The 18,783-nt window shown below is 36.4% G+C and overlaps 1 protein-coding gene across 1 annotated transcript in view; it reads left to right on the top strand.

Annotated features, from left to right (window-relative positions):
- Positions 1 to 18,783, top strand: part of ADAMTSL3 (ADAMTS like 3) — a 187,909-nt gene that overhangs the window by 24,617 nt on the left and 144,509 nt on the right. The window contains exon 2 of the mRNA XM_075159955.1: positions 5,298 to 5,417. Within this exon, the coding sequence (XP_075016056.1) occupies positions 5,298 to 5,417 (120 nt within the window). The remainder of the gene's footprint in view (positions 1 to 5,297; positions 5,418 to 18,783) is intronic.

Genomic DNA, 18,783 nt, shown 5'->3' with positions numbered 1-18,783 from the left:
GGAAACCAACATTCTCAAGACCCTGCCCAATTTTCCCCTTCCAACAAGAACTAATAAAAGAGCCACTAAACTATGGGAAGCCAACTGCCTTCACTGTGCTGGTCTTTTTTTATAGAATTTACTTTGGGCAGGATAGTGCAGTTGTGCATAACTATAAAGCTTTAGGTGACTGGACCTTTATCTTTTGTCTGTTCCTTTTTTTAAAAACAAGATATTGAGGTAGCTTCAGGAAGAGTGTGGTATTTTGTCATCTTTGGCATTTAGAATAGATAATTTTGAAGTTTTCATCTCCTTTATTACACAAAACTGTTTGCTCTCATTATGGTCCCAATTTTAGCAGGCTTAGTTAGCGAATCACTGATTTAAGTCCAGGTAATGCTGATTTGCATTAAGAAGTGTACATAAGAGCATAGTTCTTATTTTTCTCTTAATGTGGTTCTTGGTGCCAAGAAACTCTAAAATTAAACATTCCTCTGTACCTGCAACATTAGTGTTTTATTTCTAATTATGTTCAAGTAATTTCTTTGAGACATTCCATCTCTGTTTTCTCATCTTCTTGACCTTCACAACTCAGACTTAGCAGAAAGCTCACTTTCTACTTTCTAAAGCTGCTGCTGTTTATATAAATATGGAATAATTACTTTCCAGTGTACTGGTGGTTATGATTAAATAGAATAGTGGCATGTTATTACGAGGTTTGGTTGAACTTTGTCATATCCTTTGTGTCAAATAATCCCCGAGAATTGTAGACTAAACTACATTTTTTAATTTATCTGAAATTACAATAACGGTTTAAATCCTTGGATGAAATTGTTAATCTGTACCTTGGAAGGAATGACCAATGATTAATATTTGTGATTTTTAGTCATAAGGAAACTCTACCTTTTAGCGATTGCTCTGATTTGATAATTACAAGTGAGTTGGATGGCAATAGTTAATATGAATCCTGGGTATCAAGGAAAAAACCAGCAGTTAAAGTAGTTTGTGTTGTGTAGTGGTTTCAGAGTGTGCTAATGGGATTCCTTTTGGGTCAAACTGAACCAGAAGATGTGCTCCAGCAGCACACCTACTGTGCTTCAGTCACTAAGAGATACTCAGTCCATAGGATTGACTAGAGCTAGTTTAAAATAAGCCCCTTTCCTTCAAATATGCTTTGTGTGGGCATTTGGTCCTACACACTATTTTTATCTGCGGATTCAGTCCTACTCGGCCATGCTGCTTGCTAATGTCAGCATTGGCTGGGAAGCTCTCAGTAATCATCCCTCTTACTTTCAGTAATAAAATAAAATATAAAATCCCCAAATCCAGCAACTTCAACTTGAGCAGATGCTTCTAGTCAGATTAGTATACAGAGCAATGAAATCGGGCAGCAGTAAAAATGACAACATGCAACTCTCAGTGGAGGGTGATCTAAAAACCAGAGGCTTGGATATAAGCTATTCATTTTGCCTTCTGCAATTGAAAGTGGAAGTGTAATTTAGTCTGCAAGCACTCAGGTGGGGAGTGATGAGTGAGGAAGCAATCACAACCTGAGATCAAAGCTGTGCTCAGAGCATAAGCCTTTGAATAAGAATAGTACCATTTTATACTTCCCAGAACCTACATACATTATCTACTTATGAGGATAGTTTTCCTTGATCACATAGGTAGAATGATGTAGCATGGAAGATCTTATTTTTTTCAGTTTCTAACTAAAAAGTTACATGTTCTGATTAACCAGTACCTAGAAAGATTTTGAAACACCAATCTGTTTCCAACTTTTAAATTTTCTTTGTCAGAACAGTAGTACACACTTCCTGATATATATTAATTTCAATGAATTTTGTGCAGTGGTTATTATTATATCTGGTTTAGCTACATTATCACCTTCTACTGTCTTCATATACTTAAGACGACCATAAAAGTTGGTTTAAAATGTCTGTTCTAAATCTTAAGTGTACTTGTAATTTGACACATTTAACTTAAAGCTATTAACGTTAAACTGGCCATTAAACAGATTTAAAACAGTAGCATGAAGTGTAATTGTTTTCTGAAACTTGCATTTGCAGTCTTTATTTTAAAGCACGAATTTATATCGGATTAGCTAGGTCATGCAGAGATGATCCCAAATATACTATAAACCCACACATTGTTGAAATTTGAATTACGTTTAAGCAAAAGTGCCCATAGAAATATAAAAGCTTCACAAGGCACATTGGTAGATTCCTCAGTGGGGAGTAAAGTGGACTAAGTGGAAGCAGTACGTTTTGTTTTCAGTACAATGTATGAATGAAAGTGCATTGGACACATGCCGCTTATTTGAAGGTACCTATATCTAGAGAGAAAAAAATGTTTTTCTGCTACTTTGATGAGTTGCTCAAGAGAGTTCTTTGAGCATTTGAAGGTTTGAATTTTTTTTTAATGGACTTATTGACTTGGGTTGTTTATCAGCTGTAATTGCTTGGCTTCAACATCGGTTTGCCATGACAACTCATAGTGTGTTCTTGGTAGATTTTTATTTTTAATTAAATGATTTGTGGCATTCTTCCTTACTTTCGTTATACTAGGTAGGTAGGTAGCAGTACCTATTGCTGTAGTTAGATCAGTTTCCATTGTAACCTCCTGTGCAACCTTATAAAACATTCATCTTTTACATTGAATTTTTCCAATCTGGCTTCTTGCCTTAATCTAGCAAGCATTCTTCTGCTTCTCCAGTGGCTAGCTGCTCATTAGCCTTTAATATGAAAATTGAATGTGTGTGAGAGAAGCCCTTAGTTTTTCATGTCATATTTATTAAACTGTTATTTCAGCTTCAAACGTTGGCATCTTTTATATTCAAAGCATAATACTGATGAATGTTCAAAGGCTTTCTATTTTAAATATTTAGCTTATAAAGATGAGAAACACAAGCAAGTTAATTGCTACATATCCTACTGACAAATTTGTTCATGGGAAATTAGGCAACAGTGTGCTATATACATTTATCTAAGAAGTGTGGTGAGGTAATTTGGATTCTCTTCTGTCCGTAAATTAGGCAGCTTTTTCAAAAATATTGTTGTAAATCTTAACACTATTATTTTCCAAAGTATTTTACAGATATAAACTAAACTTTACAATACACCATTAATATAGGTCAGTTGGTGTTGTAATTGTTTTACACCTGGGGAAACTGAGGTAGAAATGTTAAGTACTTTAACCCAGGCCACTTGAGATTTAGAATGCTTATCTCTTATCCATTAGTCCTGTGCTGAAATCATAGGCTTACATCATTGCCATATTCCCTCACATACGATCTATCGATAGCCCATTGAAACCAGTGGGGAAAAATGCCAGATTATGTCAGCCAGTTTCATGTCTGGGTTATACTTAACATGTCAAGGTTTGCATCGGCTGCAGCCAGCTTGGATTCAGCATGAAGCATAACTGTGGACCTCTCTTGGTTGCTTTTTTGGGAAACTATTGTTATCAAATGTAGATTTAGTTTCCATATTTTATGATTTAATTCTGCATAAATAAAGTCAGTTGGCTAAACTGTACAAGTGAGACCACTGCTATAACAGGCTTTATAGAAATGTCGTGATAACATGATGTGAACATGAATCGCTCTTACGCAGGCCTGATGAAAAAATCCTCTTTAAAATATTGTTCAGTCTTGCATGCTAAAATATGACCTTTTACCCTAGTCTAGACATGTCCTTTGCAAGCTATTTCTAGTTTATATGAAGATTGCTTGATTTAAAACAAGCATGTTAATCTAATGCTGTCACGAATGATGGGGTTTACAGTCTGAGAAGCTGACAGCTGCTTCTTTGCAGAACAGAGTAAGCAAAAGCAACGTAAGCTTCTCCAGACCCATACTGTGAATGACATGTCATCTGCTTTTTATGAGATAAGTTGTGAGCTTCAGAAAGTGAACTTACTGCAAAAGAAAAACTGCAGAAGGTCTTGCCTTCCTTTTCCACCACAAACCAGTTGAATTATGTGGATTACTTTTGAAATCTCTAGTTATCCGGCACTGAGATTATACACTTATATTTGGTACAGTTCTAGCCAACAGTCTGGAAACTAGTTCACGGCAACTGCTAGCTTTCATGTAAAATTACTACATATATGTCAAAATATACAGTTTAATTAAACCCCACTTATTAAGTTGACTTTGTGGGAAATGTCCAGCAGGAACTTGTACATTTTGAGCCTTGTTTTCTTCCCTGAAAGGTTTCAACCTTTTGGAAGGTAATTTTCATCTCCTTGCCCTTTCCACTCTCCCCCTACCACAGCTGGACGCAATATTCTGCATTCAAAAGATGTCTGCTTTTCTCTAGGATGCAAACTAATTAGCTTCTCAGGGTAGAGTTATGATGTGGTAGGAATAAGGACATATAAGAGTCTGTGCAGTACATTTGCTACGTATCTGGGATGCTTTAGACCTACAGTGCAATGACAGGGTATGCAACCCGTATTTGTTCAGCATGTCTAGCCCATCTCAGGTGTGTTGTGATTACTGAACATGCATAGATCAGTGAAGCAAAAGCCATTTCTCTAATAAGGGCCCAGGTGTCAGACAGCCCAGCTGGAGGTACTGACTCTGATTCTGACAGAATTAGCTCCTCTGTAGCTCGAAATGGGCCCTTCTGCCTCTCCCAGTCTGTTCTCAGATGCTCTTCACCACTTGTGAATAGCGTACAGAACCAATATGGACCACTGCCTGGTGTTCACTCCAGTCATTCCCCGCTCCCTTCTGATTTCTTCTTTGCAGTAATATCTTCCTGCAGGATAGGAAAGCAAATCACCATGTCATGGTTTCATAGATTACTCTACTCTTGAGGACGCTGGACTTGAGCTCTCAGGAGGTCTTCCAAGCTGAGTTATTCTTTGATTCTATGTCATTGTATCTTTCCGTAAGAATAGATACACTGTATTTAACCAAAAGCCCTTATCTGCAGCAGCCAGTAACTCTCCAGTGAAGTGTGTAAGGAAAAAGAACGTGTAGCTTAATGTTGCTTTTCCAGTCTGGTTTTCACCGTTTCTTTCAGTAGTGTTGGTTGATAAGTCAGAGATGGTCTCTTTTTGTTTAATAGATGATTCTGCTACTGAGGCATCTTGTTTGGTTTTGGACCCCTGTAAGCGTTTGGCATATCCTCGTCACAGACCTTTGTAGCAAAGGATCCACCCAGAAATACTGTGCCTGAAACCACATCTTTTTTTTTTTTTTTACAGAAGTTCATGTCTAGTCTTTATCATTATATGTGGTTTTTTTTTTTTTAATTTTGACTTGTGTTTGTAGTAGCTGTAATGTGACCTTTCTAAATCTCTTACAGGCAAGAGCAGAGCAATCCCAAGGTGCATACTTCTTGCCTGAGTTTGCACTTTCTCCACAGGGGAGTTTTCTTGAGGATACCACGGGGGAACAATTCCTCACTTACCGTTATGATGACCAGGTCAGTATGCCATATGTGAAAATGATAGAGATTGTCACATTCGTGTAACTCTGAGATGTAGATTACTGTGAAACAAATTAAGATACAAAGTGTGTGTTATCTTTTGAAGACGTATTAAATTTATAGCAAATTGAATGATAACACACTATACGAAATGAAAATTAAGACATTTAATTGTAGAAATAATAGATCAAAACCACTTATGGAAAATATTAATAGGATGCAGTAGAGATGAAAGCAACAATGTTTTAGTGATGTGTTAATAGATATTTACAGTTAGTTCTGTAAAATGTGTAGAATTAGCGGTGGTTGTCCTTTCTGTGAATTGTTTGACCTATCCTAAATTGTTTTATTTCATGGATAAATCAGTATAAGGCAGATCTTGCATTTCCCAGCTTGTGAAAAGTCAGCACATTTTATTAGTTCATGAAGTTTTCAGAAGGGAAGGTTGAATGAATTATAAAGAAACAAATGCAAAGTGTAATAATGGATGAAGCAGAGTGTTTAGAAAGCAACAAATTATGTATTTTAGAGTTAAAGATCTTTAATGCTTTTTCCAGACCCATAGAAACATTATGTTAAACATGGAATATAGATATAAATGTAAAGAAAGCAACATGAAAGAAATGCTGTTAATCTTGGCAAAAGATCTGAAGTAAAACTAGGAAATGTGTGGCATGCTGTGGAAATTTACTCATAACACAATGTGTTCCAGAAGTCAGTTGAACTTCACATCAAAACTGTCTGAATTACATTCATAGACACTTACAGTACATTTCTTAATGTAAGAGGAGGGAATTTGTTAGGAAACACTCCCTGTAGAAGAGAGAGAAGAGCCAAACTTGCCCTGCAGTCACAAGGTATGGTTCTGTGAAGTGATTGGCAGATTTATTTTGAAAGATGGTCTCCTTGCAGGAGCTACTTAGAGAAAAACAGTTTGCTCATCACTACTCTGAAGAGAAGGGAACTGAGATTACTTTATTAAAGCTTTAGACTGAGTATCTTTTTAGGAAGACAAAAGAAAGCAGAAAAGATACATAGAAAGCATGCTGAGCTACTATAAATTATTTGAATTTAGTTTAAATATGTTTACAATAATTCATACTTTTGCTACCCTAGAGGGTCTTGATTATCAACAGAAAAGGCACTTAGATAAGGTGTCCCCTGGACAAAACACCTGGGAAAGCAATAACTTGCAGGACAGTAAAATGCAGCTGCAACTCAGGCTTCATTTAATGACACTGGTTGAAAAACACTATAAAGGTTATACGCTTTCATCAAAATAGTTTCCATTAAATGGAGCACATTTTAGAGAAGATGATAAATCAAATATAACAGAGAGATAGTCTGAGTCTTTGAATAGACTGTTTGGACTATGTGAACAGCATAGCTGATTAAAAACCAAACAAAATGAACCCCCCCCCCCCAAAAAAAAAAAAAAAAAAACCTCAAATACCAGCATAGCTCTATACAGAAGCCAGTTCCAAGCTCAATTCCATTTGATGGAAAGTTTTCCATTAATTCCATTGGGAACTGAATTCGATCTGGGATATGGTCAGCTTCTGTCCTTTCACAAATGTGATTCAGCTTTGAAGCCTGCTCTTCCCAGACACTTAGTGAGCAGTATGAAATTAAGTTTGAATTCTTGGAACTGAAAATGGTGCTAAAACATCAGAATGTTGAAAATAATGGCAACTGTATTAGTAGTAGTTTCTTTTGAAAGGAAATTCAGTCCTTAAACATTATTTATTAGAAAATATAAATACATTGAATGCAGATCTGTATCTCTAGTTTACCTTCCTCGGTAAGCTGAGTAAACCAAGAATTCTTTGGTAAATAGAAAGATTATTCTCCTTAACTTTCTAGGACAATAATCATAGGATTGTAATAATGTACAATTATAATTTACTTATGCTGTTGCTGAAATGTTCGTACAAAACTCAATTTTATCATGTTGTCAAACTGAGCCAGAAAACTTGAATTTTTCTTGTTTTCTGTGTTTCACTCTACTCTTTCATATGACATTGACTCTATGAATGGAAGGAAGTCTTAAACCAGAGGGGGAAAATCCTTCATCAGATAATTTCTTGAATTTTTGTAAGCTGGTATGGGTAGGCTTGTATGTGGTAGTTGTAATAAGGATATGCAGGTGAATAAAAAGAGAGGAATGTATGTACATTAAAGGCCATTTTTAATTACCTAATGTACCCAACACGGAAATGAAATCGGTACAGGAAGGTTGCCACATAATAAAAAAAAGAAAAATGCAGTAGCATCTTCTCACACACCTTAATTCAATTTTAGCAATTCACTTTCTCTTCTGCCCCACTGTGCAGGGGTGCTGGCCTGTGAGGAATACATTCCTTCCTTTTCCCTGAACACCAGAATTGTCCCGTGGGTCAATCCCTACAGAGTCCTGGTGTTCCTGTACATCCTAAGTTTCATTAATTTAGTTGAAAATTGGAAAAGTGAAATAACCTTGTGCGTGTTACCCCAACAAAACAAGAGATCAGTCTTATCCAATCTGCTGTGAAGATCATACCTCCATCTGTATTCATGGAAGGGAGCAGAATAGATAAAAGGGATGAGAGGTTCCTAAGACTGTGGCATGGGGGTGGGAGAAGAGAGTGAGTCACAACCTCTGTTCTTTTGGCTAGCTAACAAGATGTCAAGACCCTTGCAGGAAAAGTAATCCTTCTGTATCTTCCCAAGTGTGCCCTTCCTCCTCGCACTGTTCCTCATATCCAGGCCAATAAAATTTCCAGTTTGTTGGGATAGATGGATATTATTTTTATATAGCATCATCATCATCATGATCCAAGATTAGTTTCCTTACATCCTCCAAACACAGGAATGTTTCAAAGGGGTTTTCTTTGGCTGTTGTGTGTGATATTTTTTAAGCAGGGAGCCAGTTTAATCAGGATCATTCATTCCTTTGTTAGTAAGTAATCTCAGTAAAATAGAACTAGCTGTTACTTAAATATTCAAAAGAATTTGCTATCTGAAAAGAGGAGCTTACAGTTTGAAATGGAAGATGAGTAAATATTAATGGGAACACACTGTACTCTGTTCTAGCCCAGCAAAATTACATATGGATTCGTGTTGTACATGCAAGATAGTACATTTTGTTCTGGTTTAATCTGGCAGGACTGTGCTCTCATTTTTGTACAGGATTGCACTAACCCCTCTGCATATTCGGTTGCTATGTGTGTACTTAAGAATTACATGCAGATGAAATTCTTTAGCAAGATATTTTCAAAATTCAATGAATATATCTTTTTTTACCCCCTCTATGACTATAGAAGAAAATACCCTGTAAGACCTGATTAGATACTGCCGCTTTTATTCACTGAGGTGACATCTGGACAGAATGGCACATTATAGTTTTGACACATTTACTGCTTTATCTTCAGGGAAAAAGAAAAACAGTGATTCAAAGCAAATACTTCTGAGGTCTCCCAAAGAACAGAAATGTAGAAATGTTTACATTGAGCGCTTTCTTATGGCTCCTGCATTGTTTAGCAAGCTATGTCTTGCATCAGTGCATTGAGTACTGCATTTCTAAAATTCTACTGAGTCAATGTAATTTAAATCTAACTTAGCACCAAATAGATTTTGATGCATAGCCAAAGACTTCATTTGCCATTAGAAATTTGAAACTGAAAAAAAATATGCCCCTCTCCTATCATTTTTGAATGAGTTTTAAAATAAATATATAATAGCCCTTCCCCCAACTTTGAGATATAAGTTGAACCTTGCCACAAGGAATAGTTTCCTAGTTTTCTTTCTGATTTCTTTTGGCTTTTCACCTTTTAATCTACTACAAGGAATTTTTTTCTTTTCCAGAATACTAGTAGTACTGGAAAGCTTTCCTGCAGAAATAAAATGTTCTTGTTTTCTGACACTTAAGGTATTGCTTCCAAGTATTAAAACCATTCCATATGACGGACCACCAACAAGGACAGCAGTGAAAACTTGGTTGGGCTGAATGTTTGAAGTACCTTTGCACTGTGATTGGCTGGCTGAAAGAGACAGCTCTTGGGGGGAAAAAAGGAAAGAAAAAAGAAAAACAGGTTATCTTCTTTTAAGTGAGAAAATGTTTGCTTGACCAGTTAGCTTTCTAGCTGACCTTGCTCCTTGTAAATTTTATGATGTTTACCAGTTTAAACTCATAACAAGGACACCCTGAATCTGGAATTAGACTTATGGCATTAAGCAGTCCAATCTTGGCAAGAAATGTAGTGTTTCTAAACAAATCTTTAAAAAAAAATACAGTCAGAAAAAGTGGTAAATATGGGCATCTTGAAACCACCCAGCAACGGATTAAAATAGGGAAAATCTGCAGTTTCAGAGTTGTGAGTGTTTAGCTATGTGAGGTGAGGTAGAAACCAGTGAGTCTGTTTTCAACTAGATGTGCATGTTCTAGTACACAGGTTGAGGCTGTTACAATTTTTTTAATAACTAGCCTTTCTTTGGGTCTGCTATAAAGTGAATGCCAAAATTGGGAGAGTAAATGTTCTGATATATGCCTTGTCCTCCACAAGGAGAAATACTCTGTCTTAGTTTCTGCTTTTTTGTGGGGGTGGGAAGAAGCATAGTATTTAAAGCATTAATTAAAAAAAAGGCAGTGGAACCCAGGATCTGGATGACTTCAAAAATTAATGTAGAAATAAACTGATGGAACCTATTATTCCACCTTTTAATTTGTAGTCAGCCTGTAATAAATGCTTATGTTTGTTGTGTAAGTTTTTCATATCATATAAAGTAAACTATTATGTGCACAGAGGTGGTCTTACGGATCCAGCAGGGCTGACAGCCATTTCTCCCCAATTTCTCACCTGCTTTCCCCACTCCACCTGCTGATGATTGCCCTCCTCCCTGGTCTGCCTGTGGAACTGTATGTGAGTCACTGCCTGGTTTTGAGTATCAGCTGCTTGCTGGCTTCTGCTCCTAGTCTGAGCCTTTTTATTCTATTGCCCACTAGTTTGCATGTAAATCACCAGTGAAATGGAGCTAGAAGTTTTTGGGCTTGGAGATGAGTCATGTAAAGGACAAACTTATTTCAAATTAACAGATCAGTGAAGACAAGCTCTAATCCTGAGAAAGGAGTAAGATTTGTATTTAGTGGCACGCCTGCTACCCAAGTACATAAAGCTCAAACACTCCTCTTTTGAGAAGGTGCCAGAAACTTGTGTTATACTGTGACATGACATTTTTTTTGATACCCTGAATAAGCATTCAGAATATTAAAATCTTACCATCTTGAATCTCAATGTCTAGATCTTCATTTAAAGATTCTTTTTGGAATGAAAAAAGCTGTTCTCAGGTGAGCATAAAGTAGTTCAGGTGTTTTTCTACAATGCAAACCTTCCACCAACAAACACTCCTGCTGGTTTCATTTGTGTATTCTGAGGGTGAGCTGATAGACTTGATTTTTGTCTAAGCACCAGAGGTGCAACTGCTAATACTTGGCTACCTGAATTTCAGGATTACGTTAGAAATATTCCTCTTCAGCTGAGTAAGGGGCTGACCTTGCAGTCCTTACTCAGCCAATGTGCTGATATTAGAATACAAATTCCAGTGATGAATCCTGCAAGTATTTCCATTCTCTTAGCTGGCACATCTTGTGTAAGTAACAAATTACAAGGTCAGGTTTGTGGTACCCGATACTAATCCTACAGATGTTAGTAAGGAGTTTTAAATAATGTTCAAAGAGTTTAGAGCTATGTGTTTGTAAGGCTGTGTGAAGATAAAATGCATCATTTGGTGTGTTTGTGGAAATTTAACTGAAGGTGATGTTAGGTCCTCCCTAATATTTTCAATTCTTTTGCTTGTTTTTTTGATATCTTTATTTTCTGTTTACAGATCTAATTCGGACCTCTATTTTTAAGTGGTTCGTTTTGTGGTTTTGTTTTGTTTTTTTTTTATATATTACTTGGATAAGAAAATTATCTCTGTAATCAAGTGAAATGTGTTTCTCATTTGGAGTGGGAGGTGGGGAAAGGAGGCAGGGATTAAGAGTGAAATGAAAACCACTTACAATTTCAGGCAAAACTACGTTTACAGAGACTGGTACTGCATAAGTCAGTAGGCATGATTCTATTCAAACAATACTTTTGTTTAGGCTAATTCCTTGCTGGAAGTGTGTGACTAGCATATGCACAAGTAATTATATCATTAGTGATATATTCTTGTGCGTGATAGACTGCTTAGTGAACTGAAAACTGTTTTAATGTACTTTTGTTTATTGGCAAACTGAATGGGGAACTGGCACTTTTTAAAGCACCAACTAACATTTTAAGCTCAGGGTTTTGTTGTTCAGAGAAAATAAGTGGAAGCGCTGTGTGCAGTAAATTTGTCTTTGTGCACCAAGAACTACAGACTTCCTTGTTTTGTTTGTGTTACTGCATTAGTCCCAACCCTGCCAGAGGTCTCTGCGTGTAAATCGTACTTACAGAAGCCACCTACTCTCATGCAGGATAAGTGCCTTCTCAGGGAATAATAATACAATTTCTGCAGAAAACAGAATATAATTTATATCATTTCAATTTGGATCAAATACCTGCTATAAGACTGTAATCCTATCCCACTAAATTCTGTGGTAAAATTCCAGGTAAAGCCTGGATCCTTAGTCCTTCTGTGGCTGTGATAATACTGGCCTCAGCAGCTGGCAGAGGATTCCCAGGTAGCAGAAGCAGCCCCTCAAGTTCCTTCCCCAAAATAACTTCTTGAGGAAGAAAGGAGAATGGACATAAACTTTCAGGTGTTTCTGTTATTCTTGGTCCACTGGGTGCTGGACAGATACTGAAGCTGCTCTAATGGATGATAAAAGGCTATACAGGGATGCATAAAGCTTTGCTATATACCCCAGCTTGGAGTGCTGTTGAGAGCAGCTTGGACGCAGTATGTGACGGAGACCGCTGACTTGGGTAGAAAGAAGATTCAAATTAGAGGAAATACCTATTTGCAGGGACTGAATGAAAAATAATCAGGAATATCTTTTCTACTGATGGAAAATAGAACTTAATTGTTAAAACGCATTACTTTCTGATATACTTTTTTTCTTCCTTTCTTCTTGGACATATCTTTGGGGCCACAATTACATGTTTATTCAGTTTGAGGTTGGTCTATATCAAAACAAAAAACTTTAATATTAAAGTGCCTTGTTTTTATAGTGTCTCTGCCATGCACATTTTTCACGAAGGATTGAATTTAACTCATGTTCAGTGTTTCATGTTCTGAGGGTTTTCAGTGTAGAGTTTTCCCAAATACATTTTTCAGTTCCTAGCAATAGATTTAAGGTCTTCCCCCCCGCCCCCCAGAAGCAGACAGAAGGACCTGTACTTGGGCAAATATTCTACTGTGAAGTGTTAACTCAATTCTGCTACATTGAACTAGTAACAAGACACCTGATCAAATGAATTAACAATATACAGACTAGACACTCCTTTGACATTCTTTGCTGGCGAACAATGATTAAATCGTGAGAGATTGATACAGTGTAAAGTGAATTTACCACTGACCTCCTCATGCCCCCAGTGCACCCCCAGCAGTTGACACATGTACTTATCCAAGAATTTTGACATTGATAAAGGCTTAGCTTCAGACTTCTAAATTAAGACTGAAAGGTCTGGAGGTAGCAGAAACGATCCCATGCTTACACAGCTCTGACGCACCACTGCTATCATCTATCAATAAGAGTTCGCTGAGATACAGTAGAGAAGTGCTTCTAAATCAAAAAGATATATTTCAAGTACTGTAGGAAACAAAATGCTTGGAACTGGAAAGCCATTCTTCAGATTCTACATGGAAGAGAGGATGTTTTAGGCTGATAAAACCTAATGGTGAATTAATCAATTAAAGAACTACGTCTTTTCACTGGTCTCAGTCAAGACAAGAACAGATTGTATTTTTCAAGAATATAGGTAAATTTATTGAACTTCTCAAGCTATTCAGAATTTTTGTTAAGTTTTGCGCAAAGAAGAAGATAAAATTGTTGTATTGCTGAATTTTTCATGAAGGATAAATGTGATGAATTGTTTTTTTTTTTCTTCTGTGCTGCTTCTGCCACAGATAACATTAAAAGACCCATGAGAGTTTATAGCAGCTTCTCTCTGTTAACATGGAAAGCCTAAGTGCAAAAATAAAAGAAACTTCAGTTTATACTGTATCTGAAATAATGCTGAGTAAAATGCTTGCTTGATAAAATGAATTGTTCTATGTAAGGTGTTTCTGATATAATTCTATTGTTTTGTAAGGCTGGTGGGTAATTTAAATGGAATTTACATTGTGGAGCATGTGGATAACATCCCTCGCATCCTTGATGGTCATCCTTTTAGGTCTGTCCAGCATGGAAAACAGATTTATAGTACGGGTTAGATGTCACAATGATATTTTTAGTGGAGATATATTTGAACCTAAATCTCTTCCAATTTGTATGCCACTAATGTGGAAGATGCAGTGAAAAGCCTTCTTTTAAAAATCTGCATATCTTGGCTTTGTTTCTAGAAATAGTTAAAATGGTGCTTGATATCATTAGCACTTGCGTAATGAACCAGCCTTGGGACAGCTAAAGAACAATTTCTATACCACTTCAAACAGTTATTTCACTTCACACTATTTCAAAATAACTGTCAGCGCTGCCAGTAAACCTAATTTATTTCTACTGACTATTAGACTTCAAAAGCTATTTGCTCACAAGGGAGAAAATTACATACATTAATTACCAATTTTGGCAGTAACAGCAAAAATGGTAAATGTAGGTTCTTGAGAGGACATCACTGCTGACAACTGTATTTATTATTTTCAGAGCTTAGAAAGTGTTACAGGTTGTGATACTGTAAGATCTGAAGCATTTTAATGTTCCTAATGTGAAACAAACTGTACGAGGCTTCACAACACACATTAGTAATGTGCTGTTGATATAATGACAAAATAAGGGGACTGTCTCTTCTATTTCCCAGCTTTCAGCATCTGTCTTTTTTGATATCTAATTCAATAAAAGTGTGTTTATGTGATGTAGTCAAGTGATCCAGCTGCAGCCAGGCCAGGATCCAGGCCAGGAAGGGCAGGAGCTCTTCTCCTTTAGTGACTGGATGCTAAATCTTTATGCTGTTTTATAAACAACCGTCTCAGTTTGAAGGGCAGTTATGCCCTTAGTACTTGGTTATGTTGAGAGACTGATAAGGTAATGATTGATGAAAAGAAAGAAGGGCAAACATCTCTGAACAGAAGAAAACGCCGTTATTCGCTCTTTTTGTTACAGAAAGCAGAACTGATTTGCAGGGCAGGTCTTAGGACGGGCAAGAATGATTGAGCTTTGGGATCAGAACAAGGCAAGGTAGAAGAAATAATATAAGAAATAATATCTTCAGAATCAGTTTGGTTTTAAAAAAAAAAAAGAGTACATGCAGATTTCAGAGATAGAAATGGCTGTAATCCCTGATTAAGCATCCTGGTTCAGTGTGTTTCAAGTGTCAGGTTGCATGTGTAGCTTCCCACCAGCACTGTTGCTGAGCCTAGCCTTGGAAGCTTATTGGCACTTGACTTAAGCATACAGAGGATGACCACGGTTTTCAGTAACAGAACTGGGAGGGTGTTTTTTATTAAAATTAGAAAAAAAAAAATATGCAATTTGTTATTCATTCTTTCATGTTATGAAAGCTCAGTGATTTTTTTCTTCTCCCTCTGTTTTATGTATGGAAGTTACTTGCTTTTCTGTTTGAGCCATAGCCTAAAAAATATTGCTTATTTTCTAATCCCTTTAAACCACTACCCTCAGGAAACCACTGAAGCTTTGTGTGCAACTTCCAGTATGCAGGGTGTCATGGGAATTTCAATAGATCTTTTTGCATGTCCGAAACTATTTACAGAAATAAATGCTTGCATGTGATTTGAGGCAATGGTTCAAGGTGCTCAATGCTTTGGTTGAATGTTTAGTGTGGTCTTTGGTAAAGAGTAATGCTATACTTGAACATTAACCTTCAGTACTTTAATGTACTTGACACAAATTGTAGGTCCCACGTTTTGTGGAATGATTGGCAAATCAAACATTCCTTTTCACTCTCTGTTCCCTACCCCCACCCCCCCCCACTTTCCTATAGACGGGCAACTGTTAAGCTGATTCTTGATCTAGAAGGAGTTGCAGTCAGACCTCTGAGAATTGGAAACAATCTGGATATTGGGCTTGACCTCTTGCTAGTTGAGCCTGTGTAATCTAGCTTTATAAAAATATCTTATTGCTAGTAAATTTTTGTTTGTGTTATCGTGCTATAAGATAAAGTATTTTAGTGCTTTGATGGTGTAAGCCTTTATTCAGTTATGTTGCATAGAAGAAAAAGAACTTCAAATAAGGCACTAAACCTTTAGCTGATTTGCAGGTTCGTGAAGCAGGCTAGAGTATTTGCACATGGGTGAGACAAATTAGTAGTAATATGCTGCTGTATGGTATGGGAAGTTTTTGTAGCTTTTAAAATAACCCTTGGGAGATGGTTGCAATTGTGAATACAAGATGATATGTTCTCCTACACCTGATTATTTAGGCTTTGGTCCAAAAATCATAATAATTTCAATAGACTTTGGATCAAGCCTTCATTTTTTTTAATGCAAAAGAGATTTGCCATTGATTTCGGGCAGATTGGATTCAGGTACCCCAGAAGAAATACTGTAGAGTGTTAGACTAAGGCATTACTAGAAAACGGGATAGATGCTACAAAGCACAAGCATCATTGCAGCCTCAGTATTCTGCAGAGAGACAAGTTCAATGTTTTTTTCAAATCTGATGTCATAAAGGTATATGAAGACTTGCTGCATAGTAAACTTTGTTAATTTGAACCAACTGCTGGCAGTTTTGGTGAGGATCACAGAGTTTTCTGTAACTTATACAAGCAAACCTATTCTCACACCATGAATGCTGAAACGAGTTCTGTTTTTAAAATATTTCATGTTTCATTAATTATACTGTACTGAAATCACATCAAAAAAAATTGACAAAATGTAGTTTACTACTCCACTCCCATGCCCCATTGTTGCTAAAAATATGCATATTTGCTTAAATGTGTGGCATATAGGTCAATGATCTTCCTTTGTCTAAATGTTATGGTTTTATATGGTATAAATCTGAAGAAACAAGCTGTGCTCTTTCAGACAGCTCATATTATGCCTCGTAACATCAATACAACATATCATGGCAAAATACTTTTTTGTTATACTGTTTGAAAAAACTTAAAATGTTGCTTACAATGCATCAATTTTACTTACAAGAAATGCAGTGTATTTGCTTGAATGCTTTTTTTATGTTGTTAATAGGTGATTTAAAATATGTTCAAATATCAAACTATAAACCATGAAATTTTACCACCTTTGAGTGCTGGCTTCAGTGGTAACTGCTTGCATTAGGGTAATATTGCATTCTAATGTATGAATCAGAATTATATCCTAAGTATCTTATTTAAGTACTAGGGCTAAGTTTTAAATGTGCCCTGCTCTTTTTATTCCATTTGAAAAAGATTTTGTTCTTTTTGCAGATATTTTTATACTTTACAATGAACTTGCCAGTTAATGTTCATTCTTCTCCTTGCTCCTTCAATATTGAGGCTATAGGGTAGTCTGTTTTTCTCATATTTTCAGCTTTGCATTATAATGAATATGAGGCAAAGAAAAGGAGGGTGAAAATATTTCTTATGAATAGCCCTTTTTCTATGCAGCTAAGTGAATTCCTTTTAATGAAGACTATTGCACAAAAATTCATTTTAAAAAGGGTGTCTTTAGAGCATCGAAAGAAATTACCATCCTACTAAGATATAATTGTAATTGAAATGATCTCCTGTACTTTGCTATACGAGAGACCAAGGTCCTGCATACTGAAGGGAAGTTTTACTGGCAGCACCATGAAGTCTTTCTGAGAATTGGTTCTACATATGTTTGTTAATATTTTGGTGAGTGCAGACAGAAAATTTGGAACACTGTCTAGAGCAGATAGGATAGATGACTTCTCTTGCACAGATCTTACAGTCTAGGGCCCAAACACTTATGCACATGCATAACTTAATTCTTGTGAGGACTCCCATCTACATCAGTGAACTACCCACATAAGTAAAGATGCACATGTGCAAAAGTGTTGGCAGGATCAGGGCCCTGTTTCCAGCCCTGTTCTTTGAAATTCCATGCTTAAACTCCTGTAAGACCCCAAAGAGAGAGCACCTCTTGGGAAGATCTGACCATCTCCTGTTCATATTGCAGTGCGTGGAAGTTGAAATCATTTGTGTAATACGATGGGGCCAACAGGTCTTCCTCTTTCATAGCTCAGATGTGTACTGATTTAATAACTCCCATTACTCCAACATTGTCATAAAGCTTACCATGAATTAAAATCAGTCTAGTTTACATTTTAAGTATTACTTTTTCTTAAATGAGGGACTTGAAACCATTTTTGCAGATTGACGACATCAGAAGATTTTCCAACTTAATGAAAAACTCCAAATGACTGCGTAATATTTTCAAAGAACAGACTGATGGACGCTGGCCTGTTGTCAGAAAAATAGTGTATGAATTAACTTTGCTACATTATGATTTAATTTAAAATTAACTTACGGTTTGTTGACAACATTCATATTTCATAGAATAGGTGTAGGGTGCAAGTTTTCTGTATTTCCTACCATGAAGAAAAAACCCATTAACTCTGACATCTGTTTTTAGCACTTTCCTTCATATTTTTGGATGAATGCCTGGCAAAAGCTGGAAAGCGACTAAGAGATCAACCAAAGATGGCCTAAGGGCCTGTTCCCAGCTGGTACGACATCTGGAATGTTATATATAGTGGATAAATTCAGAGTTGTAGTTTAATAAGATTGGTATTCAAGCATTCGGCCTACAGCAAAGGAAAGGACAGTGAAGCTGACAGCATGCGTGGTGCATAATATGTCAAGGTGTCTGAAATATAATTTGCTGGGTTTTCACTTTCATTTTGGCAGATCCCTTATGCTTATATATAAACTTTCATCTAGTATTGTTTTGAACCCTTACAAAATAAAGGGTGAAGTCATATTGGTATTATATCCAGAATCTTATCTTTTCACTAAGCTTAGAGTATGTCTGGGTTTCTTTCTTTTTTCTTAGGAAAAAAGTGCTAAAGACAGATTTTTATGAGCTGACTAGAAATAACCTAAGCTGCTACCTTTGCAAATTTTAAGTATATGCAGTCTTTTACAGTGAAGATTTTACAGAATCATAAACTATTCAGGAATCTAGACTTGTGCTGTATGGAACCATACTTGCAAGATTTATGTCTCAGAGGGCCTGTTTTTTTTTCTATTTAGGGTTTAGTTAATCTTCTGACTGTCTAATCTCCAAACTGTAGTTAAATGTG

Source organism: Calonectris borealis, chromosome 11, assembly GCF_964195595.1.
Source record: "Calonectris borealis chromosome 11, bCalBor7.hap1.2, whole genome shotgun sequence".
In the NCBI taxonomy this organism is placed as follows: Eukaryota; Metazoa; Chordata; class Aves; order Procellariiformes; family Procellariidae; genus Calonectris; species Calonectris borealis.
Note: the sequence above shows the minus strand (reverse complement) of the source record. Positions and strands in the feature narration are given on the sequence as shown.